The following is a 27,729-nucleotide window of genomic DNA, read 5'->3' on the forward strand; positions in this document are numbered from 1 at the left end:
TGGAGAAGACAGACTCTGTGGGACCTAATCGGTCAATGGGATACATAAGGCAGAAGATGGTCCCATAGTTAATCTGGTCCCATGTCATATAGGGCTTTATAGGTCATAATCAACACTTTGAATTGCATTCGGAGACCAATGGGCAACCAGTGCAGCTTGCAGAGTGCTTGAGAAACATGGGCATATCTTGGCATGCCCATGACTGCTCACGCGGCTGCATTTTCTACCACTTGCAGTCTCTGAATGCTCTTCAGAGGTAGCCCCATGTAGAAATCATTGCGGTAGTTGAATCTTGAGGCAATAAGGGTGTGGGTGACTGTGAGAAGAGACTCCCAGTCCAAGTAGGGCCACAATGGTGCACTAAACGCACCTGGGCAAACATCCCCTCACCACAGCTGAGAGATAGTATTCTAAGCTCAGCTATGGATTGAGGAGGACGCCCAAGTTGCAGACCCCCTCTGAGGGGGACAGATGCACCCCCTCAGGTTAATGGGTGGACGGGTGGGATTGTCTTTGGGAGGCAGGACCCAAAGCCACTCCGTCTTGTCGGGGTTGAGCTTGAGCCTGTTGACACCCATCTAAACCCCAACAGCCTCCAGACACCGGCACATCACTTCCACTGCTTCGCTGAATTGACATGGGGTGGAGATGTATAGCTGAGTGTCACTAGCATACTGATGATAACTCATCCTGTGTCGTCAGATGATCTCACCCAGCAGTTTCATGTAGATATTAAACATTGGGGGAGAGAGGACCAACCCCTGAGGAACCTCACAAGGGAGGGACCCGGGAGCTGACCTCTGGCCCCCTGTCAACACTTACTGTGACCAACTGGAGAGGTAAGATGAGAACCACTGCAAAATAGTGCCTCCCAATCCCAACCCCTCCAGACACGCAGAAGTATACCATGATCAATGGTATCAAAAGCTGCTGAGAGGTCAAGAAGCACCAGGATAGAGGAATGACCCCTACCCCAGGGCCCCCAGACGTCATATGTCAGCGTGACCAAAGCAGTTTCTGTGCTGTAGCCAGACCTGAAACTGGACTGTTGAGGGCCTAGATAATTGGCTTCATCCAAGGACCATTGTAGTTGAAGCACCACCAACTTCTCGACAACTTTCCCTAAAAAGGGGAGGTTGGAGACTGAACGATAGTTATTCATAAAAGTCAGGTCCAGGGAAGGCTTCTTGAGGAGGGGGCACACATGCGCATCCTTTAAGGGAGCTGGAAAGGATCCCTCCCTCAAGAAGTATTGACAACCTCCTGGACCAGGGCTAAGAACAGGACTAAGATGTGCTCCTGTCACCTCAATTGACTCATTGTCAGCCAACACTATTATAATTGGAGTCAAAGTTCGTCCGGATCTGAGCAATTTTATCTGTGAAAAACTCATTAAATTCCTCAACACTGCACTGTAAGCAGGGGTGGGGTGCTGCTCAGATTGGGGGAATGCAGTGAGGTAGCGAAAATGGAGCTCCACCCCAGAGCACCCAATTTGCACTGAAAGATGTTGAAAGAAAATACAGAGCATCCTGCATAAGCCACACCCACAGTGTGGTAGTAAAACTTTTGGTAGCCCTTCACTGCCTGTAAGGGTTCCTCGACCTCCCCCCCCCCCCCAGTTGAATAGGGAATGAATCACTCTAAAGAGGGTGCCTGGGTGGGATTCTGCTGATGCAATCAAGGCGGTATGATACGCACATTTTGCCGCCTTAAGCACCACTTGGTAAGTCTTAATATAAGCTCTTACAAGTGTCTGGTAAGATCTAGGTTTGATTTTCCTCCAACACTTCTCTAGACATCTCTTGTGGTATTTCATCCCCTGGAGTTCCTTGGTGAACCAAGGAGCTTGAATTCCTCAGAGAGATCACAAAGGTGCAATCTGGTCCAGAGCCCCCTTTGCAGCTGTATTGCAGGCTGTTACTAGGGACTCTGCCGAATTGTGTACAAATGAATCCGGTAATACCCCAAACACCTCTAAAAACCCTCAGGATCCATCAGGTGCCTGGGGCAGAACCACCTAATCGGTTCTGCCTCTCTGCAGGGAAGGGTTGGAGCCCTAAAATTAAGCTGTAGCAGAAAATGATCTGACCATGACAAAGGCAAGGTGTCTAAGCCTCTTAAATTCAGATCATTGCTCAACTGCTCTGAGAGGAGTTCCAGAGTGGGAGTGTGCCCCCTCTCATGAGTCGGACCCTGAATTACTTGGATCAGGTCCATGGTTGTTAGGGAAGCCATGAACTCCTATGCAACCCAGAGGATTTGCCGAGTGACAGTATATTTAAGTCCCCCAAGATGATGAGTCTGGGGAACTCCACCACCAACCTGGCTACCTCCTCGAGTACCATAGGCAGAGCTGTTGAGATGCAGCTGGGAAGCAGGTACGTGAGCAACAAGCCCACATGAACCCCTGGGTCCAACTTCACAAAGAGCGACTCACAACCCGCAATTTCAGGAGCAGCAAGCCTGTGTAGGCCGATAGCCTCCTTGGCTATAATACCCTCTCCACCCCACCCCCCTTCCTAGGGTTGCAGCTGGTGCCACACCTGAAACCCAACTAGGCACATTTCAGAGATAGGAATTCCTCCCTCTAGGCCCATCCAGGTCTCAGTCACATATGCCAGGTTGGCCTCCTCATCCAGAAGTAAATCCTGGATGAGGGGGATTTTATTTACAACTGACCTGGCATTGAACAGCAGCAGCCTGAGCCCAGGGTCCAGATTTCATCTGTCACCAGTACCCTGGGTTGAGCTCATCGGTCCGAAATAAGGAATCACCTTTAAGCAGCAAGCTCTTGTTTCCCAAGAGCGGCCTACCTATGTCTCCTGCCATATCTGCCTCTCCCCAACAAGACCAGAATATTCTGGCCCTCTGCCACCTCAGAGATGGGTCCCCCCATCCTCCTCATCTCTGCATCGTTTGACAGGTTGACCCTTCTATTCCACTCATTCATCTCATAATTCGCAGTCATCCATTCCCACCCATCCATCCCTCAGATACACCCCACTCATCCATTTGACCATATTACATGCTCTCCCGTTTACCCCCCATCCCCACTAAAAACATTAGAACATTAAGATCACCAATTATTAAAAGCAAGGTTAACATATGTTAAAACAATATTAAAACAATACTTATTAAAATGTAAAAATATTGCAGTGTCCACAGAATGATTACAGCCTCAATCCTTTGGGGAGGGCTTAAAAAGTTGACATATGCCCCTAATTGTTCTCTTTTCCATCAGCTCCTGTCTTCCCCCCTTCTTAGGTCTTTAAAGTTCATAGTGGGAGTAGCTGCAATCAGTAAGTCATTTGCTTCCTGGTTCCAAAACAACAATCACCCCCAGTTTTAAAGCTCTGCCAGAGGGTAGGTGGCATGTTAATAAAATTCTAAAGTGTTCTCAGTGAGGTGGAAGTAGCTGTCCCCAAAACTCCAGCCTCAGCATTGGCTGCTTCCATCAGCCAGCATCTTTGGCTCTACTTGTTCCAGCTCACTCTTGATCTGTCCTTTCAAATCCCCAGGATAATACTGTTTAATATGGAAATTATATTAGGAGTTAGACATAAGAGGTGGAAAATAGAAATTGGGAAAACATTGCTATGCATACTGCTACAAAATATAATACATTTTACCTACAATGTATACGTAAATCTTAGAAGTTGAAAAATTATTACTATGTATACCTAAATAATATGATTATTGTTACTAGTATTTTGTATAAAGCGAATTAACCCAGACAATGTACTGTTCACTGAGCACGTATATATCTTGAAGAAAAAAACCCATAAATTAAAAAAGGGACTCTGGAATAATTTTGTGTGAGTGAATCTCAGAACCTAGAAGTTTGATGGAGTTATGGAAAAATCATCTACACACATTTGCAGACCTGCATTACTAAAGAAGAAGAAGAAAGTTTTGATGTTACAGAAAAATAGTTAAAGAATCATTAAAAAGAACGTCTACTTTCAAATAGATGGGCTTTTGCAATCCTATCATATTGATCTTATTTGAGAGTACTTAAAATATTTTATTGAATTCCCCCCCCCCAAAAAACCCAATATAAACTATTAACTGAATGAAAAAGGTGACTTACCTAATAAATTTGCATAGCATAGTAAGCACTAGACTAACAAGATGAAATGTTTCAGACGTTTATATCTGAAAAAGATTACAATCTTCAACTTTAGTGACTTTTCCAAGTAGCAACAGTCTGATAAAAGTGACTTGCAACAGATCATTGCACTTATGAAAATCGAAGCATTCCTGCAGACATGTGATGAATACTCTGAATGTAGTTTCTCTCCACTCCCACAGCCCTAACTAGCTGCTAACAATCTTCCCAGCTTTTACCTTGCAGGCTCTTTCATTGTTTCTCTCGGCGAATAATGTTTTCCAAGCCCTAAATCTTTGCAGGTTTTTTTTTTCATTACTCTAACTTGCTCTGAGTAAGTTTCTTTCCAGTCCTAACCAGGTGCTAATGTTGTTTCCAGCTCTTACTGGCTTGCAAGCTATTTCATTGTTTCTTTCTGTGAAGAATGTTTTCTAAGCCCTAAGTCTTTGCGGGTTTTTTTTCCATTACTCTAACTTGCTCTGAAGAAGTTTCTTTCCAGCCCTAATAAGGTGCTAACAATGATCCCAGCTTTTACTGGCTTGTAAGCTCTTTCATTGTAACTCTCTGAGAAGAAGAATGTATTCCAAACTCTGTCTTTGTAGGGGTTTTTTTCATTGCTTTACTCACTCCAGATGTTTCTTTCCAGCCCTAACCAGGTGTTAATGATGTTCCCAGCTCTTTCATTGTTACTCTCTGCTATGAAGAATGTTTTCCAAGCCCTAAGTATTTGCAGGGTTTTTTCCATTGCTCTACTTGCTCAGACTGTTTCTTTCCAGGTGCTAATGATGTTCCCAGCTCTTATTGGCTTGCATTGTTAGTTTCTCAGAATAATATTTTTTTTAAAGTCCTTAACCAGGCGATAAGATAATGTGCTGAAGCTGACCAGACTAAGGATGCTAGCCAGATGAATACCTGGTAAGCAGATTCCGAAAAATACAGTAATCACTATATGTGACCTTCCCAGCTAGCTTCCAAAAAGCAAAGTGAATGGTGACGTTAGATTAGCTTAATGAAAATGTGATTTGTTTATGGATCATAGAGATTTACTGGACAATTGCTCAAAAAGGCTGTAAAGTTGAAGATGATTCAGTTAGCAGCACCTGACTTAGCAATAGAAATATTGGTCCTAATTGTGGCTATAAATCAAGGTCTACCTGTATATGTTTCTATTATGAGTATTTAAATTGCTTTGTATATATTTTCAGTCTGTGTAATTTGCTGAAGCCTTTCTGAAATAGTGTTCATATTTTTTTCTCTTTCCAGCAATTTGTAAAAGAGCTACAGAAATGGCATATAAATCTGGATGTAGCAAATGATTTGGCCCTTAAACTTCTTCGGGATTACTCAACTGATGACACTAGAAAAGTACAAATAATGACCAATAATATTAATGATGCATGGGCCACCATTAATAATAGGTAGGACATGGCATTTATTATCATATTTATAAAATTTATAAAATAAATTTATAAAATTCTGTTTTCACTCAAAAATTCAAGAAAATTCATCAAATAATGATGAAAGATTTAAGAGAACTCAATATGGTTTCTAGTAGTTTTGTTGTTATTGTTGTCATTTTGCTACTATAGACTATTTCCATAAGATTAGTTTTTTAAAAAGGTTTCTTCTTTCAAATTTATTTATTTTATTTATTTAATTAAATTTATAGGCCGCCCTTCTCCAAGTGGACTTAGGGCGGTATACAGCAATAAAAGTACAATGGTAAAAATACAATTTTAAAACCCCAATGTATATTTGTACATCGTTCAAGCTATTGGCTGGAGCAGAATATAATGCTCAACGGCTCCAGGCTTGCTGGCACAGCTGTGTTTTTAAAGCTTTTTGAAAGGCCAGGAGGGTGGAGACACTGTGAATCTTTGAGGGGAGGGGTTGATTCCAGAGGACTAGAGCTACCACAGAGAATGCTCTTCCCTGCAGCCCCGCCTGCTGACACTGCTTGGCTGACGGGACCCGGAGGAGACCAACTCTGTGGGATCTGACCAAGTGCTGGGACATGTGAGACAGAAGATGGTCTCATAAATAATCTGGTCCCAAGCCACCTAGGGCTTAAATATATTTTAATCAATGTATTATTTACTAAATTATTTCAAAGACTTATCATTGTTATATGAGCATTTCAGTTACAGCTTACGATTCCTAATTTTGTCACATTACAGTTCTATCTGTATTTGTTCTTCTCTTCCAAAATGTATATTTAGTACTTAAAGTCCCTTTAAAAATAGTGCCATGGTTAATGTTGTAGATTTTTTAAACAATGAGAGGCTTGCCTTAATGAAAACATTTTTTTCAGAAGATCAGAAGCACTACCAATATTTGTTTTTCCTTATATTGGATAGTTATTAAAGCTTTAATATCTCTTTTATCTCATCCTCATTATTCAGTATAGATATCAAATTAAAAGCTATTTTAAAATATTCTGCTAACTTATGAATCATGTTATAAAGTATATCTGAAATAAAAAGTGTATCAAAGCAATAAAAAGTAAAACCATTCTTTTGAATTCTTTATTCAGTAAGGTGCACAATAATTAAATGGGTTTCCCTTTCTCTTCCTTTTTTTGGGGGGGGGGAATTTAGCATGAGGTTTGTAGCTTACACTATAAGCAGAGTTGGTTCAGAGCTGGTTCACTCAGGGATGTGCCACATGCTTTGCATGCATGCACAAGCATGTACAATACTAAAAAAGTTTCTGCACATGTGCAGAAGCAAAGAACAAGATGAGAGCTCCTGTGGCACTGCCAAAAGAGCTGGCTCAGGGGCATGGCAGGCCTGGGTCGCTGCCAGTTCCAGCAACCCAGGTCGTAAAGTTACTATCAGTTCTATAGATATGGTAGGAACCCATCTCTGACTCTAAGGCAAAATGAATGTAGTTTTAAATGGCTTTTATTAATTTTTTAAAATATTTTTTAAATTCATTTTAAAACATCACAATAATTTTACACATATCTATAAGTTATCTCTTACATTATGTCTACTTTATAATATACATTCTTTTGTGTTTACTTAATTCTATTCTTCATGCATCCTTTCACATTATATCACATAATATTAATTTTACTTTCTCTCCAATTATACCATTTATTCCAAGTTTTATGATATTCTGAATTGTTTAATCCCTTGATCTCCATTGTCAGCCAGTCCATTTATGCACACCTGTAAATTTTGTCTATGATTAGGTTTTGAAGTGGTATTGCATTATTTTTCCAGTATCATGCGTAGCATATCCTTGCAGTTGTTATTGTGTGAATTATTAAGTATTGAATTTTTTTAGGATATTGTTTCTTTCAAATTCCCTACAACATGCTTTCAGGGGTAAATTTTATTTCCTTGCCTATTATCTCCTGTAGCCATCTATGTATCATTTTTATTTATTTATTATTAGAGTTGAAAGGGACCTTACAAGTCATCGAGTCCAACCCCCTGCTTAAGCAGGAAATCCTACAGCACCCCAGCCAAATGGCAGTCCAATCTCCTCTTGAAAATGTCCAAAGTTGGGGAGTTGACAACCTCCACTGGCAGGCCATTCCACTGGTTGATCACTCTCACCGTCAAGAAGTTCTTCCTTATCTCCAGGTTGAATCTTTCCTTGGTCAGCTTCCAACCATTGTTCCTCGTCCGGCCTTCTGGTGCCCTGGAAAATAGTGTGACCCCCTCCCCTCCATGGCAACCCCTTAAGTACCTGCATACAGTTATCATGTCCCCCCTAGCCCTTCTTTTTACTACACTATCCATGCCCAGTTCCAGCAACCTTTCCTTGTATGGCCTGGTCTCTAGTCCCTTTATCATTTTAGTTGCTCTTTTCTGCACCCTTTCCAGAGTCTCTATATCTCTTTTGAAATGTGGTGACCAGAACTGGATGCAATACTCCAGGTGCGGTCTGACCAGGGCCTTATTGAGTGGTATTATTATCTCTCTGGTCTTGGAGTGTATCCCCCTGTTCATGCAGCTTAGGATTGTGTTGGCTTTTTTAGACGCTGCTGAACATTGCTGGCCCATGTTTAGCTGGTTATCCACCAAGACTCCAAGATCCCTTTCACAGTCACTTATGGTGAGTGTGGTTTCGCCTAGTTTGTATGCATGTTTTGGGGTTTTTTTTGCCTAGGTGCAGGATTTTACTTTTTTCTACATTGAACTTCATTTTGTTGACGGGATTTGCGCATGCGTCGACTGAGATAGATGCTTCTACAGGAGGCTCCTAAGTGTGGATTAGAAAAGTAAATATTAACCCCTGATAACCCTCTTAGACTTGGTGAAAAGTGGATTGAGAGGAAGAGAATCAAACTGAGCTTTGGAAAACGTATTTGAATCATCTTAAAAGAGAAGCAAGTTATCGTTTTAAACTGTGAGTAAAAAAAAAAGAGAACAAAGAGAAAATGGCAACTACTCCTGATTTTGGGGGGGGGGGAATGGATTCACTTCTAACTGCATTTGCAAATACAGTGGTACCTCGAGATACGAGTTTAATTCGTTCCGGACCTGGGCTCTTAAGTCGAGCAGCTCTTATCTCGAACGACTTTTCCCCATAGGAATTAATGTAAATAATTTTAATTGGTTCCAGCCCTCAAAAAACTCACAAAGTTAGTCTAAATTATGCAGAAAGACATGTTTTTAATGAAGAAATGTACATGTACATATAAATGAATAATGAAGTTTCTTTCACTTAACTTGTAAACTTTCTTAAACTTTTAAATTTACATATGTTCAACTTCTCTGCCACCCAATCCTGTAGGACAGAGGTCCCCAACCCTTTTTGCACCAGGGACCGGCTTTAAGCGATCAAGAGAGGAATGGGTGAATGAATGGACGGAGGGTGGGAAGGAAGGAAGGAAGGAAAGAGGGAAGGGACAGGAACAGAGGAAGGAAGCAAGGAAACTTATGAAAGGGGAGAGTAAGAGAGGAATGAGTGAAGGGAGGGAGGGAGGGAAGAAGGTGGGAAGGAGAAAGAAAAGAAGAAATAGAGGAAGGGAAGGTAAAAGAGAGAAAGAAAAAGAGCAAGAAAGAAAGAAAGAAAGAAAGAAAGAAAGAAAGAAAGAAAGGGGGAAGGGACAGGAACAGAGGAAGGAAGCAAGGAAACTTATGAAAGGGGAGAGTAAGAGAGGAATGAGGGAAGGGAGGGAGGGAGGGAAGAAGGTGGGAAGGAGAAAGAAAAGAAGAAATAGAGGAAGGGAAGGTAAAAGAGAGAAAGAAAAAGAGCAAGAAAGAAAGAAAGAAAGAAAGAAAGAAAGAAAGGGGGAAGGGACAGGAACAGAGGAAGGAAGCAAGGAAACTTATGAAAGGGGAGAGTAAGAGAGGAATGAGTGAAGGGAGGGAGGGAGGGAAGAAGGTGGGAAGGAGAAAGAAAAGAAGAAATAGAGGAAGGGAAGGTAAAAGAGAGAAAGAAAAAGAGCAAGAAAGAAAGCTGCAAGCACCCCCCTGAGCCCCCCAGGCCGGCTGCAACCTTTTAAAACACGCGCGCCGCTTCGCAGCTGTCTCCTGAAGCCGAACGCGGAAGTTAGCGTTTGGCTTCAGGAGATAGCTCCTTGGCGCTTGTATCTCGAATTTGGGCTTGTAAGTAGAACAAAAATATCTCTCCCCTCCCAGCTCTTATCTCGAGTTGCTCTTAAGTAGAGCAGCTCTTATGTCGGGGTTCCACTGTATGGGACAACTTAAAGAGATGCAAATGGCTATAGCTGCAGTCAATGTTCCCTCTAATTTTTTTGCGGGGTGGGCAGAAAAGTATAGTGTCTGAGCGGCAGTCCCTTTGGGACTGGGCGGCACAGAAATATTAAATAAATAAATAAATAAACAAACAAACAAATAAATAAAAAACCCACCCTGTTTTGTCTCAGAGAATTTCAAAATAAAATACTGTACTGTGTGTCTATAACAGTGAGCTCATAATAGGGCAACTCTATCAATATCAAAATGCCACTTAAATAGTTGAGCTAGTTTCAAACTAGATTTTGATTTTCTTTCTCTCTTCCTTACTCCCATTCTTTTTCTTTCTCTTTTCCTTCCTCTCTTTTTTCTATCTGTTTCTCTCTCTTCCTCTCTTCCTCTCTCTCTCCTTCCCTCTCACTCTTTCCCTCTCGGCTTCTGGGCAGGTTTGGAAAACTCTGAGTTGATGATGATTTTTAAGTGAGCGATTGCTCACTGCTCAGCTTAGAGGGAACTATGGCTGCAGTGAGTGTGGGAGTTAAGGAGTTAAAAGACCAGTCTAAATTGCAGGATGGGAGGATTGTGAAATTGGAGGAGGGAAAAAGCCGTCATGAGCTACGTATAAACAATCTGGAAGACAGACAAAGAACACCTAACTTATGTTTAAGAGGATTTAAACAAGACTTTGCTGAAAGCAAAATACTTATTCAAGCGGTCCATCAGTGGCTTCACGAAAATAAGATCAAAGTTGATTTAAATGAATTTGAAAGAGCTCATTGGGTTTTTGGCCCTCGGAATCCAGGCAACCAGAGAGATATCATTGTGAGATTCATCTCGGAAAGGAGGGCTGCTGAGATCTACAGAGAATTGAAGCAAACTTCAAATCTACATTATAAAGGTACTCCGATACGCGTTTTAAAGGATCTATCGGCTCAGACATTGCAGGCAAGAAACCAATTGAGACCTATTGTGAATCTTCTATTCCAAAGTGGAGTTCGCTTTACCTGGAAATACCCAGCGACAATAATGGTTTTTAAAGATTCAAAAGTCTTTCAAGCAAGATCTTTGGAGGAGGGGAAGAAAATGTTTCAGCAACTGGGGATTGATTCGGATTTAAATCAACAGGCATCGTCAGCGAAGGAGATATTCGCAGCGGAAGGGGGGAGAGAAACTGAAGATTTGATTCAGGACTTGTTTACAGCTGAACCAATCTGCATCGTGAACCGAGAAAAAAATGAAAAGATCGCGGCTTTACAAAAGGAGTTGGCATTACTCCAGGAGAAAGAGAAGAAAGAAGAACCCAGAACCACGCATCAAAAGAAGAAATAAGAACTGAATTGTTAAAGTGGTATTATTGTTCTCAGTTGATTTCCTTCTTTGTGTATTCTCTTCTAATTAACAGGGGATAAAGAGGGAAGGAGGGAGGGTTTCTTTACTGTTCTTAAAGGGGAAATGTTGGGAGCCTCTTTAGTGGATTAGCAAATCCATGGGTGCCTCTTCGGATCAATGGATTTTTTTTGTTGACTCCCCCTTGGGGGGGGGTGCAGGGGAAGGGGCACTAGGGTGGGGGGGTTTAAGATAATTAACAAAGATTTTTCCACTAGGCTCTGTTTTGCAGGAGGGGGAAACACACTTAAAAGTATGTATAATGGGTGAAAGGATTTTAATGTCACTAAACGTGAACGGAATGGCATTGCAAAAAAACGTTTTAGAATTATGAAGTTGGCCAGGGATAGTAGAGTTGAATTTTTGTTTTTATCAGAAACTCACAAAGGAAGGAAAAGATCAGATAAATTAGTTAATAATAGTGATTAGAAATGGATTTATGAGTCTCGGGGGAATACAAAAAGCAGAGGAGTTGCAATACTTATTCATCAAAGAGTTTCTTTTGAGTTAACCCATATTAAAAGTGATAAAGATGGTAGAATGTTATTCATTAAGGGGAAAATAAATAATAAGGTGATAACCTTAGCAGTAATTTATGCTCCAAATGTAAATACAAAGCAATTCATAATAAATGTAAAACGTAAGTTAGACAACTTTGCAGAAGGCATAGTGATCCTTGCAGGAGATTTTAATTTGGAATTAACAGCAGGAAAGGGGGGAAAGAAAAATCCCCCCTCTATTCCCTCGTCTAGGTCGTTGATAAATATGTTAAAGATTACTGGGTCTAGGACTGATCCCTGTGGTACCCCACTGCCTACTTCTATCCATGTGGACTTAGTCCCATTGAGGGCTACTTGCTGGGTGCGATTGGTCAGCCAGTTTTCAATCCATCTTGTTGTGTTACTGTCTTCTTTACTTTGGAGAGTAGAAGGTTGTGATCCACCTTGCCGAATGCTTTGCTAAAGTCTAGGTATATTATGTCCATTGCATTTCTCTGGTCAATTGACTTGGTCACAGTGTCGAAGAATGAAATGAGGTTGGTTTGGCATGATTTGTTTCTGACGAACCCGTGTTGGCTGGTGGTTATTTTCCAGAAACCCTTCGCTTTGAGACATGTCCACCAGAGATGAAAGAAGATGTCTAACACTTTTTTACATTTCCAACAGTCCAGATTGGAATTTGAATAATTTTTTGCCAATCTAGATGGGGCTAGGTATCATCTGTAAAACATTTTATAATACTTTTCTTTGGATGTCACTGATTTTGCAATCTTACAATTTATATTCCAAGTCTTCTCCCAGTAAGCTACGTGTATGTTATGCTTGACATTTTTCACCCAGGCTATCGTGGCTTCCTTTACTATTTCTTCTGTTTTATCTAATTCCAATAAGTGTTTGTGTAATTTTGAGATCATTTTCTCATAGGGGCTTTTCAGAATTTTATCTAATTGTTGTATGTTCATATCTCTGCCTGTCCCTTCTCTGTCTTTTTTGTATCTAGATTTTATTTGGGTATATGGCCACCAATCAACTCTTATGTTTTGTTTTTCCAATTCTTCTATGGTTTTTAGTTCTCCTGCTGGGTCTAGAATATCACTGTATTTTAGTGTTTTAGTTGGGCCTATGAGATTAGGATAAATTATTGCTTCCATCATTGAAAGCCATTTCAGAATTTTTGGGTAGTTTTTCCTTTTAATTTCTTGCCATAATTAATGAATTTCTGACCAAGTGTTCTGTAAAGTTTGTTTTATTTTTGGTGCTATCCCTCCATAGATGTGCATGCCATCCCTCCTGTAAATCCTGACCTTCTATGGTTAGTAGTCTTTTATTCGATAAGTTAATCCAGTCTTTGATCCTGGTTAGGGAGGCAGCCTTATAATAGAGGGACTTCTATTAGAAGGTACTTCCACTGGTGATGTGGGGTGTAGCAGCTGTGGGGGGGCAATCTCTGTCTCCTGATTCTGCTTTTTCTTTTATTAACAAAAATCCTTCTAGACATTGACAGGCTGTAGGATTCATGGGCAAAAAGGGACTAACTGGGGACCTGCAGCCAGAAGGCACTCTCCCACTGGGGTGAATGAAACCCTCCCGATCGGGAGCAAAAGTGCCCGTTATTGCTGTTCACAGCATGGTGAACCTGAAGCCATAACGCAGCACGGGGATTTTGCGCATGTGTCGACAGGGTTAGACGCCTCCACAGGACGCTCTTCAGATGTGAATTAGAAAAGTAAATATTAACCCCTGACAACCCCTCTCAAACTAGGCAAAAAGTGGACTGAGAGGAAGAGAATTAAAATGTGATTCTAAAAATGTGCTGGGAACATCTTTAAAGAGAAGCAACAAACTAGAAAGCTATCGCTTCAAATTGTGAGTAAAAAAAAGAGAACAAAGGAAAAATGGCGGGCACTCCTGACCTGGGGAAAATAATGGACTCACTTCTAAAGGCATTTGTAAATATGGGACAGCAACTTAAAGAAATGCAAATGGCTATAGCTGGAGTTACTACAGGAGTGAAGGAGTTAAAAGATCAGTTCAAAACCCAGTATGCGAGGGTCATGAAATTGGAGGAGGGGGAAAATCAACATAAGCTCCATATTAACAATTTGGAGGACAGACAAAGAAGGTCTAACTTACGTTTCAGAGGATTTAGGCAAGATTAATTCAAGCAATCCATCTGTGGCTTCAGCAAAATAAGATCAAAGTTGATTTAAATGATTTGGAACGAGGTCATTGAGTTTTTGGCCCTCGGAATCCAGGCAACCAGAGAGACATTATTATAAAATTTGTTTCGGAAAGGAGGGCTGCTGAGGTTTATAGAAGATTGAAGCAAATCTCAAATCTTAATCAAAAAGGCACTCCGATACGTGTTTTAAAAGATCTCTCCGCTCAGACACTGCAGATCAGGAACCAGATGAGACCGATTGCGAATCTTTTGTTTCAAAATAGAGTTCGCTTCAGCTGGAAACACGCGGCTATGATCATGGTTTTTAAAGGCACAAAAGTTTTCCAAGCAAGATCGTTGGAGGAGGGGAAAAATATGCTGCAGCAGCTGGGGATCGATTCGGATTTGGATCAGCATGCAACGTCAGCAATTGAAGTAACCGGAGCGGAGGGGGGAGAAAGGAACTGAATAATTGATTTGGGACTTATTTACAACTGAACCCCCCGTACCATAGAGCAACGTGAGAAAGACGAAAAAATTGTGGCTTTGCAAAAGGAGTTGGCTGCCCTTCAGGAAAAAGAAAAGAAAGAAGAAGAAACGGAGCCCAGAGTTACACACCAGAAGAAAAAATAAGAACTGGACTGTAAAATTGGTATTGTTTCTTCTCAGCTAATTTGTTTGTTCATTTATTCTCCCTCTCTTAGTTAACAAAGGGGAAGGGAGAGGGGGAGGTCGGGGTTTCTTTTTACTGTTTTAAAGGGGGAATTTTGAGAGTGCACTTAGTGGGTTAGCAATTCCATGTGTGCCTCTTTATATTCTATATACACTTCTAAAGTTTGTATCTATTGCAAATGAGTTAAGAAAGCTTTAAACAAAGTTAACCAGAAATCAATCTTATTATATATCAGTCTAAATAACAAAGCAGTCTAATTCAAAGCAAAACTTAATCATATGTCAAACTATAAATAAAGGTAAGGAAGACAAGAAAGATCTAATAAATTATTTCAGATCAAATCAGTTAATCAGTTATCTGACAATCAGAATATTCAGTTATTTAAAGGTTATCGAGAGAATCAAGTATAGACAATAATCTAGCAGTGATAAATATATTTAAAGTAAATCAGATTAGTAAATAAGTATGCTTATTTAGTAATATAATTATTAAATCAGGTTATTAAGCCAACAAGAAAAAGTTGAAGAATAATCAAAAGCTATCAAAAGTTATCAGTCACATAGTAGTAGCTTATTTAAACTTGTTTGTATTATTCAAAGTTTACTATCAAGTTGTTGTAGTCAGTTCTTACAATTTATTCATTTATTTTTGTTTGCAAAGTTTACATTCCAGTCCAATAGATGGTAAAAATTTAATACAGTATAATTAAATTAATTATTAAATTCTTTAAATCAAGCAGAGAGGGTCAAAATAGTTTATCAGCTTATCAATCATTTAATAGTTACCTAATCAATTACTTATTAAATCTTAAATACTTTCTGTTGAGTTCTTGCAGTTCATTTACTTTCTTCCAAATCTGTAGGCAATGAAAGATCACAAAGAGAAACGAAAACTTGACTGTAAAAAATATGACTTCAACAATCGAGTCGTCGAAGCGTGGAACTCATTACCTGACTCAATAGTGTCAACCCCCAACCCCCAACATTTCTCCCTCAGACTCTCCTCGATTGACCTCTCCAGGTTCCTAAGAGGCCAGTAAGGGGCGTATATAAGTGCACTGATGTGCCTTTCGTCCCCTGTCCAATTGTCTTTCCTTTCCATTTTATCATATATATTCTTTCCTTCCCACCTACTTCTCTTCCTCTTCACTTCCTATCTTTTATATATCACTTAATGTCTATTCCCTTTCATATGTATTGTATATTGGACAAAGAATAAATAAATAAATAAATAAAATAAATGAATATGGAGGAAAAGTTCCAGAAGAGTCTCTGTCGGTTTGTTTCCTCTTGTGCAAAGTCTTAAACAGGCCTCGTCCTGTCCCTCAATTTCCTTATACAAAAATCCAATTTAGCACGTCTTCTCTATGGTATCCGCAAGCATTCATAAATATCGTGAATTCAAAAGGGAAAGTCAATCTAAAGTAAACAATGGGTTTCTAAGGTAAATAATCCCTATTAACCTTCCACTATGACTTGTTGTTTTTTTCCCTTTGGGGAAAAGCCCGATCTTCTTAATACTATCGCAAATCGCTAGAAAGTTTTTTTTAATTCCCAATCATAAATAGGCTTGCTGCTATCAGAGGGGGGAAAGATGACAGCTTCCTCCCTTCTCCCTCATAGATCTCTTTTAGCAAATAAATACACCACAAAGGCTCTGTATCCAAGGAATTCACCGCCGATTTCTTATACCAAAGGCAATAAAAATCCTGGTAAATTTTTCAGTTAGATCTTGCCAGTACGTTCACCCCTGCTAGTTAACTGCTCAAATGTCCTCCAGCTGGGAGCACGTCAGGCTGCCATTACACTCCTATCTCATAGATGCTCAATCTTTGACTAGGGTTTTCCTGGTCCGCTAATCGGGCCGCTGCCCCAAAACTGGCTAGCAGGACTCCCCTTTCTTCAGATTCCTTGCCATGGGATCTGCAACCTCCAAGAGACCAATCAAACTTCTAAAAAGTGGTGGTGTTTCACGGAGCTCCACTCCACACTGTCCACTCAGCCCCGCAGCTGGCTCCGCTCTCCCCAAATAAGAAGTGAGACTTTTGTAGTAGATAAAAACTTTCTCCTTTTTGCTTATTCTTATGTATTTATTGGAAAACAACAACAGATACTTTTTTTAATTTACAAGAGAAATTACAGTATAAGTATAGTACAGTATAATTTATAGATTTGATAGTAAATGATTTTAATGAATTTAGAATTAAGGTGATAGAATTAATTTATTAACTGCTGACTTTTAATTTATTATCTATTAGAGTATAAGCTACTAATTACAATTTATTAGAGTATAAGTTATTAATTATAACCTACTAACTATAATTACCAATAGTATAAGCAGTGGAAGTGATGGGCCGGTGCCTGGAGGATGTTAGGGCCTGGATGAGTGTCAACAAGCTCAAACTCAACCCAGACAAGACGGAGTGGCTGTGGATCTTACCTCCCAAGGACAACTCCATCTGTCCATCCATTACCCTGGGGGGAGAATCACTGGCCCCCTCAGAGAAGGTTCGCAATTTGGGCGTCCTCCTCGATCCACAGCTGACATTAGAGAAACATCTTTCAGCTGTGGCGAGGGGGACGTTTGCCCAGGTTCGCCTTGTGCACCAGTTGCGACCCTGCTTGGACCAGGAGTCACTGCTCACAGTCACTCATGCCCTCATCACCTCGAGGCTTGACTACTGTAACACTCTCTACATGGGGCTACCTTTGAAAAATGTTCGGAAACTTCAGATCGTGCAGAATGCAGCTGCGAGAGCAATCATGGGCTTTCCCAAATATGCCCATGTTACACCAACACTCAGCAGTCTGCATTGGTTGCCGATCAGTTTCCGGTCACAATTCAAAGTGTTGGTTATGACCTATAAAGCCCTTCATGGCACCGGACCAGATTACCTCAGGGACCGCCTTCTGCTGCATGAATCCCAGCGACCAGTTAGGTCCCACAGAGTGGATCTTCTCCGGGTCCCGTCAACTAAGCAATGTCGCCTGGCGGGACCCAGGGGAAGAGCCTTCTCTGTGGTGGCCCCAGCCCTCTGGAACCAACTCCCTCCAGAGATTAGAACTGCCCCCACCCTCCTTGCCTTTCGTAAACAACTTAAAACCCACCTCTGCCGCCAGGCATGGGGGAATTGAGATCCTCTTTCCCCCTAGGCCTTTACAATTCTATGCATGGTATGTATGTATGTATGTTTGGTTTTTATATTAATTGATTTTTAATCCTCAATACCAAATTACTATTGTACACTGTTTTATTGTCGCCGTTAGCCGCCCCGAGTCTCTGGAGAGGGGCGGCATACAAATCCAATAAATAAATAAATAAATAATACATTGTTTATTAATTAACTATTAACAAGCCACCCCAAGTGCCAATAAAACTATTAATTAGCCGCCCCAAGTGCCAATAAATCCAATATAATTGGCATATAAATCCAATAAATAAATAAATATTTATATTCTATATAATCTTTATATTTATACATTTATTTATATATTTATCTGAATATACAATGATATAGATAAGAAAATATAGATATATAATAGTTCAAACTAATTGATTTATTGAATAAAACATCTAGAGATATAGATAAGAAATAAAGTAATATAGTTAAGAAATATATCAAGTTTTGTAGTATAAGAAAACTTGCTGAGACCTAACCCAAAATAGGTCACAAGATCCCATGGTAATCTGGAACAGGATTTACAAAATACATGAACAGCAAGATTTAATAATAAAGGGAATGACAAGCAACCCAACAAATACATCAACAAGAGAAGGGAAAAATTCAGTTCTGACAGCATCCACAGGCCAAGCCTCACCAGCAGCACAAAGACAGATTGATAATATGCTGACAGCAGAAAAAGGAGGAACAACAATGATGCAGAATATGAACTCCACTCTGAATATTGTGCAAGAAACAATGCTAAATTTACAGGAGACAATATTGCACAATCATACTGAACTAAAAATGGACATTCATGAACTGGATAATAAGATGAAAACAATACAAGCCTCTATACAGAAAAATGAACAAAGAATTAGCACAGTGGAGAAAAAAGAACAAAATGAAAGAAAAATCGGGATAGTAGACCAGAAGATGAAAGAGTATAATAAGGAAATAGAAAACTCCCTAATTCACCTAGAGATGGATAGATCCTCTTATTTTTAAAAATTTCAAAATATATTAGAGAATAAAGAGGAAAACCTGGATGAAATAATGGTAAATGTGGTTGTAGAGATCCTACAAAGAAGCAGAGAAGAAATAATAAGTGAAATTGATGAGGTTTACAGGATCCAGATGAACTACATGAGGCGACATAATCTGCCAAGAGAGATCCACATCAGATATTCCCACAGATATAATCTAGAGTGTCCCACAGATCCAATCTACAGAGATATTCATGCCTAGATGTCATCCTCCTTATTCTTGCATCTAACAGAGGGTCCTGATAATCAAAGTATCAATGCCCCAAATAACATCTGAGAAATAAATCAGATTCCATTCCTGTTCTCTCATATAAGGTTCGATTATTAGCAGAGCCATGTTGGTTACGTTTCGGCCCTTCTGATAGTAACTTCTTTCCAGTACTCCACCCAGGTTAAGGTTCATCTCTCATCCCCACAAACACAAGTTCATCACGTGGACTAGTCCAAGTGCAGGGATTCACAGACTTCCTCTTTTGTTCGGTTGACACAGAACAAAATATGACCTTGGACTCTAATAAAGGAATTTGTTGTGGCTATTATCCTTCCTCTCGTTCAACTACCCCTCCCAATTTTCCTAATGCTATGCTACTATGGCATGCCAAAGCCTCTAACTCATCGGTCCCCAAACTACGGCCCGCAGGACACATGCGGCCCACTGAGGCCATTTATCCGGCCCGCGGCAGCACACAAGGTTTTACATGGAGCCAGACATTAGAGTTGGGGGCGGAGAGCGATGAAAGTGTGGAGGCCGGCTAAAGTTTTTCTTTTTTTGAATGGCGAAGGTTTTTCTTATTCTGAATGTTGTGCATGTGCGCACACTCCCTATCCCCTTGTGGGCTGGCACGGGGATGGGGGCGGAGAGGCCACAACCTAGAGGCTCGGCACCCGCCCATCCGTAGCGGGCGGGGTGGCCACGGCTCTTTCCTTCTCCCGCTGGCAGCCATCGCCGCAGGTTCCTCGGGTGGGAGCTGCCACTCCCTCTGGGCAGCCCAGCCAGGTGGCCATAGAAAGTGCAGAGATTATTGCACTTTCTACGGCCGCCTGGCTGGGCTGCCCAGAGGGAAGTGGCAGATCCTGTCCGAGGAACTCATGGCAACTGCTCCCGGCTTGGCTGGAGGCGATGGCGGTAGACATAGGCGGTGGGTGAAAGAAAGAGTCACGCCCGCCCACGCCCGCCTCGAATGCTGGTGCCAAGATTCCCCGCTCCACACCAGGCGGGCTGGAAGGGGGATGGGGACGGAGAGGCTACAACCGAGATTCTCGGCACCCACCCATCTGCGGCATGGGAGAAGCGGCTGCGGCTGTGGGGTGGGAGCTGCCACTCCCTCTTGGCAGCCCAGCCAGGCGGCCATAGAAAGTGCAGAGATTATTGCAGATCCCGCCCGAGGAAATTGCAGCAACTGTTGCCGACTTGGCTGGAGGCAACATCGGTGGGTGTAAGAAAGAGCTGTGCCCACGCCCGCCCACCGTGAATGCTGGTGTCAAGCTTCCCCTCTCCACACCAGGCGGGCTGGCAGGGGGATGGGGGCTGAGAGGCCACAACCGAGAGGGTCGGCACCCGCCCATCCCCGGTAGGCAGGGGTGGCTGCAGCTCCCTTTCTATCTCCTGCCAGCAGCCATCGCTGCAGGTTCCTCAGGTGGGAGCTGCCACTCCCTCTGGGCAGCCCAGCCAGGCAGCTGTAGAAAGTGCAGAGATTATTGCACTTTTTATGGTCATCTGGATGGGCTGCCCAGAGGGAAGTGGCAGATCCCACCCGAGGAACTCACAGTGACTGCTGCCGGCTTGGCTGGAGGCGATGGTGGTGGGTGAAAGAAAGAGCCGTGGCCGAACCCGCACCGCCCGCCACAAATGTGCTGGTGCCGAGCCTCATCGCTCCACACCAGGTGGGGTGGCTGGTGGATGGGGATGGGGAGGTCACAACCAAGAGGCTCGGCACCCACCCATCTGCGTCACGGGGAGAGCGGCTGCGGCCGTGGCTCTCTTTCCTTCTCCCACCGCCTATGTCTACTGCCAGTGGCCATCACTGCAGGTTCCTCAGGTGGGAGCTGCCACTCCCCTCTGAGCAGCCCAGCCAGGCGGCTGTAAAAAGTGCAGAGATTATTGCACTTTCTACGACCGCCTGGCTTGGCTGCCCAGAAGGAAGTGGCAACTCCTGCCCGAGAAACCTGCAGCGCCGGCTGCCAACTTGGCGGGAGGCGCTGGCAGTAGACATAGGCTGTGGGAGAAAGGAGACGTGCCTGCCCCTGCCCGTTGCGGATGTGCCAGTGCCGAGCCTCCCTGCCCTTGGCCTCCGCAGAGAAGAAAGGAAGAGAGAAAGAGAGAAGAGAATGAGAGAGAGAAAGATCAACAGACAGAGAGTGAGATAGAAAGAAAGAGGGAGAAAGTGAGAAAAAGAGAGAGAGCAAGAAAGGGGGAGAGAGAAATAGAGATAGCAATAGAGAGAACAAGAGAGAGAAAGAAAGCAAGAGAGAGAAAAAGTGAGAGAGAGAAAAAATCAAGAGTGAGAGGGACAGAGAGAAAGAATGAGAGAGAGAGAGAGAAAGAGATAGCAAGTGAGAGAGAGAGAGAAAGAAAACAAGAGAAAGAGTGAGAAAGAAATCAAGAGAGAGAGGGACAGGAGGAGAGAGAGAGAGAGAAAAGGAGAGGAAAGAAGAGAGAGAGAAAGAAAGAAAGAGAAAACTCGGCAAGGAGTTGGGGACTTGCTCCACTTCGCCTCCTCCTCCTCCCTCAAGGCGGCGTTAAGAAAACCACAGGGTTTTTTTAATAGTCCGGCCCTCCAACAGTCGGAGGGACAGTGAGCTGGCCCCCTGTGTAAAAAGTTTGGGGACCCCTGCTCTAACTCCACATGATGGCTTTTGGCCTGACAGGCAGTCCCCTCTTCTGCAAGGACCCATCTCCTGGAACGATAGAATAAAACAGGGGTTAGGACCACTTCCAAATCATTCTACCTCCCCCCTCTGGGTCCCCTTTGGCTAATTCGGGTAATTTTCATGGCACTGCTTGACTAACCTATCAGCCTTGACATCCCAACTCTTTACCCAGGAAACCTTCAACAGAGGGTACTCCTTCCAATGAATCAGGTACTGTAAATTACCCCGGAAAATGCAGGAATCCAAAAAAAATTTCACTTCATAGTAGGGTTCCCCCTGAATCACTACAGAGGAAGAGAGCAGCTGTGTGTGTGGCCTCAAGTTAGACCCGATCACTGGCTAAGGCAGCCCACCCTATCCAGGCCCTGCTTCCCTGAATGGCAATCCCAGCACTAGTCTGGCAGCCACCATCATGAACCATCCAGCCTGCCTAGCCAGAGCTCACCAGTCACTCCTGGCCAGTCTCCTGGGGACCGGCCATGAAGGGATGATCACACCCAGTCCTGTGTTGAACAGAAAGGCTAGCAGGCAAGACTTCTGGATCTAACAAAGGGGGCAGGGGCAAGACTTCCTCCTTTCCCTATTTTGGAGAGATTTTTGAATAAAAGGCTGAGAACTTCAAACAAGGTGCACACTGCAGCCTCGCCCACCCTGCCAGAAGCTCTGGGCTAGGCAGCGGTTTGGCTTTCCCAACTGGCTGTAACCTTACATTTCTGCCTTGGCTGGTGATAGAGGAGAAGGCAAGCCAGCCAGGTGGCCCTTTGGACTAGCACCCTACTTTTGTGGGCAACCACAGTGAGGAGAGTGGGTGAGGTAGCTGTGCCACATGGGCAGCATGGTAGGCTGCAGCAAAGGGAGGCAAGCTGGCAAGGTGCAGAAATAAGCTGGACCATAGGGTCTGGGCGAGTGAGCAAAGGAGCCAGAGAGTAAATCCTCTTTTGATGTTGACAAATCTGTAGTTTTCATTTCCAACAAACAGTTCAGTTCTCCACTACTTCATCATATTTTCAATGAAAGTGCCAATATTTTTGTAGATACCAATGGTGTCTAGGCCAGTGTTTTTCAACCGGTGTGCTGCGAGACATGGTCAGGTGTGCCGCGAAGCTCAGCTTCCGAGACCGGAAGCTGAGCTTTATTCTTCACGCCCAGCTGGAGCTTCCCTGGTGGGGGCAGCAACAAATATCCTTTGGGGCCCGGTGGGAGGGCACTGGCAGCAGGAACGGGAGGCTGCCGGCTGTAGTGGCCCCGGGCATTCGCCGGGGGATGGCGGCAGCAAGCAAGAGCTCCACGGCAGAGGCACCAACAGTGGTGGATGTGCTGCTGGACACCGTACATGCTGGTGCTGTGGGGCTGGCACTGGCTCGCTGGCTGGGCCGGAGGTGCCAGCCCCACAGCGCTAGCATGTATGGGGTCCAGCAGCATGTCCAACCGCCACCGTTGGTGCCTCCACCTTGGAGCTCCCTCCCTCCGCCGCCATCCCCCGGCGACTGCCCGGGGCCGCTGCAGCCGGAAGCCTCCCGTTCCCACTGCCATTGCCCTCCCACCGGCCCCAAAGGACAAGCAGCACGTCCAGCAGCACGTCCAGCTGCCATCGTCAGGGCTCCCGCTCGCAGTCAACCGCTCCGCCGCCACCCCTGGCTACTGCCCGATGCCGCTGTTGCCGGCATGGTGTAACAAGAGAGAAAGAGAGAGAGAGAAAGAGAGATAACAAGAGAGACACAGAGAGAGAAAGATAGCAAGAGAGAGAGAGAGAAAGAAAGACAGAGAGAGATAGAGAGAAAGAGAGACAGAGAGAGAGAAAGATAGCAAGAGAGAAAGAGAAAGAGAGAAAGAGAGTGATAGCAAGAGAGACAGAGAGAGAAAGATAGCAAGAGAGAAAGAAAGAGATAGCAAGAGAGAGAGAGAGAGAGATAGCAAGAGAGACAGAGAGAGAAAGAAAGAGAGATAGCAAGAGAGACATACAGAGAGAGAGAGAAAGAGAGACAGAGAAAGAGAGAGAAAGAGAGAGAAAGAAAGCAAGAGAGAGAGAGCAAGAGAGGGGGGAAGGAGGGAGAGAGAAAGACATAAAGGGAGGGAAGGAGGGAGAGAGAAAGAGTGGAAGGAAGGAAGAGAGAAAGAAAGAGGGATGGAGAGAGAAAGAAAGGAAGGAAGAGAGAGAAAGAGGGAGGGAAAGAGAAATAGAGCGAAAGGGAGGAAGAGAGATTTATTTTGTCCAAACTTTTTTTAGCCGCCCCCCCCCCCCCCCGCTCAATGTTCCCCAGGATTTTGAAAATATGAAAAATGTGCTGCGGCTCAAAAAAGGTTGGGAAACACTGGTCTAGGCACTTGATGATCTAACTGTGTGGGAGTGAGTCAAAAACTTTTTTATAGTCAATCCACATTATGTGAAGATTAGTTTGTAATTTTTTGCAGTTCTCCAGAATCATTTTGTCAATTAAAAACTGATCTTTTGTGCCCCTGCTTTTTCATTTGTTGCCTTCCTGTTCATCTGGTAAAATGTCATTCTCCTCAAGATAATCTTGAATTCTTTCAGCCATAATGCCAGTCAATAGTTTAAACATAGTGGGTAGACATATTATTGGACTGTAGTTTCCTGGTGCTGCTCCTTTTACTGAATCTTTTTGTATCAGATGTGTTCTCCCAGTTGTCAACCATTCACTGATACTTCCTTTTTGCATCATCTCATTGAATTGTTGGGCCATTTTTTTCATGCAGACTGGTCAGATATTTGAGCCAAAATGTATGCAGTTGATCTCTGCCAGGTGATGTCCAGTTCTTTACTTTCCTCACTTATTTGCTGATCATTTGTAATTTCCATCTGTTGTAATTGTTGTAATTTCCATCTGTTCCATTTTGTCCTGTGAGAATTTTTCCTTAAATTCTTTTATCCACCCAGCATTTTTGTCATAGTCCTTCTTATTTTCTCAAAGCTCTTTCCAAAATGCAGTTGTTGCAGTTTTCTCAGGCTTTTCAACTCAGGCTTGACTGTTGCTTGATTCAAGCTCTGGTAGAACCGACTTTGATCTAATTGAAACAGTTGGTTTTGTTTGTACTGGATGATTCTAGCTTCATATCTTTCAATTTTTCAGCCAGTACTTTCTGATTAGGTATTGTTTGATGATTGCATTCTTCAGTTTTTTTCTCTTTCAAGTTGCTTGCATTTGATCATAAACTTTTGATTTTCAACTGCAACCTAATTTTTCATTTTGGTTTTCCAGTCAATTTTTTAGGAGGCTGAAGTGGCTTTAAGAGCCCAAGATCTTCTGTTACTATTACTGCTGTACTATAGGCAAGCTAGTTTATTTGTTCAATGGATGTTATTTGGATAGTGAGTACAGTATTCACATCTTTCATCAGTGGTGCAAGTCATTTTCTGGGCACAGTTTTCAAAGTTGGAAGCCATTTTCTTACTGCATTTGATGCAGGATGGGCTGTGAGTTTATCCTTTAGTTCTTGTTACTTTGTTGTCAATGTTCCTGGTGTTTCAGCAAAGACATCAAGTTCTGGTTCCTCTTCATTTTCTTGAAAAAATTCCACATTTTCTTCTGGTTCAGTTTGTTTAATAACTTCTAATGGTACTGAAATATCAGCTATTGTCTGTACAATAGTCCAGCGTTTCCCAACCGGTGTGCCGCGGCACACTGGTGTGCCGCGAGACATGGCCAGGTGTGCCGCCAAGCTTCAGCTGGGTGGGGCGCTGCCGGTACTTCCGTCCTGGGGCTCCCGCTCGCAGCTGTCCCCCGCCTCCTGCTCGATGCCGCAGTTTTCGGCGCTCTCCTGCTGGGCCCCAAAGAAGGAAGGCAGGAAGAAGGAGAGCTCCATTCTTCGCACCTTTTTCCCGCCTTCCTTCTTTGGGGCCCAGCAGGAGAGCGCCGAAAACCGCGGCATCGAGCAGGAGGCGGGGGACAGCTGCGAGCGGGAGCCCCAGGATGGAAGTACCGGCAGCGCCCCGCCCAGCTGGAGCTTCTCTGGCGTCGACGGCAAGTGTCCGATGGGAGTGGGGGGGGGGTCGCAGCGGCCGCAGGCAGTCGCGGGGAGATGGCGGCGGCGAGAGGGATCGCTCTCTCTCTCTCAGCTGACTGCAAGCGGGAGCCCTGACAGTGGCGGTTGGACGTGCTGCTGGACGTCGTACATGCTGGCGCTGCGGGCCTGGCATATACGGTGTCCAGCTGCCGCCGTCAGGGCTCCCGCTTGCAGTCAGCTGAGAGAGAGAGAGAAAGAAAGAGAGACATATAAGAGAGGCAGAGAGAGAAAGAGAGACATAGCAAGAGAGGCAGAGAAAGAGAGACAGAGCAAATAAGAGAGACAGCAAGAGAAGCAGAGAAAGAGAGATAGAGAAAGAGAGAGAGAAAGAGAGACATAGCAAGAGAGACAGAGAGAGAGAAAAAGAAAGAGAGACATAGCAAGAGAAAAAGAGAGACTTAGCAAGAGAGGCACGGAGAGAGAGAGAAAGAGAAAGAAAGAGAGACATAGCAAGAGAGACAGAGAGAGAGAAAGAGAGAGAAAGAAAGAGAGATAGCAAGAGAGGCAAAGAGAAAGAAAGAGACATATAGCAAGACAGTGAAAGAGAGAGAGAGAGCAAGAGAGAGAGAAAAAAGCAAGAAAGAGATAGCAAGAGAGACAGAGAGAGAGAGAGCAAGGGAGAGAGAAAGACATAGAGGAAGGGAAGGAGGGAGAGAGAAAGAGAGCAAAAAAGAGAGGAAGAAAGAAAGAAAGAGGGATGGAGAGAGAGAAAGAAGGGAAGGAAGGAAAAGAGAGAAAGAAGGAGAAATAGAGCGAAAGGGAGGAAGAGAGGGTTTTTTTGTCCAAACTTTTCTTTAGCCCGCCCCCCCCCCTTTCAGTGTTCCCCAGGATTTTGAAAATATGAATAATGTGCCGCGGCTCAAAAAAGGTTGGGAAACACTGCAATAGTCTGATGTTCATTTGCTTCACAAGTTTTTCAAATTTCTTCAAGCTCAATTTCACTGTATACTTTGTTCCTGATTATGAATGTTCTTTGATCAGCCAGTTGAAGTTCAGTTATCTTTAAGTCAAAATTGAGTTGTTGTTGTTGTTGTTGTTGTTGTTGTTGTTAGAAGTAATAGTAGTGGTAGTATGATAGAGCCAAAATCGGTAGTATTTCAAAATGATTTTATTCTGTATTGAATGTAATCATAATTTGGGGATCACCGATATTTTATTTATGTTTATTATATTTCATTTCTTAATCACCCTTCTCCCTCAGATAGTCATGTTTCTTTATTAAATTATAGCTACGGGTAGGGGAAAAACATATATTTATTACATTTGTAAGCTTCTTGACACTCAGCTGTTATATATTTTTGTTTCTTCTTCTTTCTTGTATGTGTATATATTCATATGCATATTCTTTATAAAAAGTTATTTTAAAAAACATAGTCAACTGTGATCAACAGATAAGATCACACTCCCTAACCCTGAAATTTATTAGGTTTCAGTAAATTATAACTAGTCAGTAGTAGAGAAATGTTTATTTGAATTCTCTTAATAGGTTTATATAGAATTTGGAAATAGTGACAACTGTGATTAGGGAGCTTGTTTCAAAGTATAATAGTAAAAATGTAAAATTGTCATGTTCACTTCTGAAGAACCATAACTGTCCATTATCAGTGGAAATAATCACTTCTATCATCCCTTTGCAAAAGGGTAGGAATTAGTTTCTAATAGTTGTTTCAGAAGGAAACATACGTTAAAAGTATTTATGATACTTATGCATAAAGTTTGATTCTAATTTCATCTCAGTATTACTGAAAATTTCTCATATACCCTCTGTCTATATGAACCACTTTGAATCCCAGTTATTCTTTGTCACGTAACTAAGTTTTCACTTTCACAGTGTTGGAGAGCAAGAGGCCTCATTGGAAGCAGCCCTAAGGCTCTTGCAACAATTCTATCTGGATCTGGAACAGTTTCTTGCCTGGCTTTCAGAAGCAGAAACAACTGCTAATGTCCTACAGGATGCCACACATAAAGAGAAAATCCTAGAAGATGCTCAAGGAATATGGGAGCTCATGAGGCAATGGCAGGTAAGCTAAACAATTGAAATATTGTTTAGCAATATTGTAATGATGAACTATTTTCACATGAAAATGCCTCAAACCAAAACAATCAAAGGCTTTTAAAGTTATCTCTGAATATCTCTCTCT

The 27,729-nt window shown here is 42.8% G+C and overlaps 1 protein-coding gene across 1 annotated transcript in view; it reads left to right on the plus strand.

Moving 5' to 3' along the window:
• LOC139167142 (dystrophin-like) overlaps positions 1-27,729 on the plus strand; it is a 1,540,372-nt gene that overhangs the window by 943,797 nt on the left and 568,846 nt on the right. The window contains exons 51-52 of the mRNA XM_070751563.1: positions 5,375-5,529; positions 27,420-27,609. Of these exons, the coding sequence (XP_070607664.1) occupies positions 5,375-5,529; positions 27,420-27,609 (345 nt within the window). The remainder of the gene's footprint in view (positions 1-5,374; positions 5,530-27,419; positions 27,610-27,729) is intronic.

The sequence above is a fragment of the Erythrolamprus reginae genome, chromosome 4, assembly GCF_031021105.1.
Source record: "Erythrolamprus reginae isolate rEryReg1 chromosome 4, rEryReg1.hap1, whole genome shotgun sequence".
Lineage (NCBI taxonomy): Eukaryota > Metazoa > Chordata > Lepidosauria > Squamata > Dipsadidae > Erythrolamprus > Erythrolamprus reginae.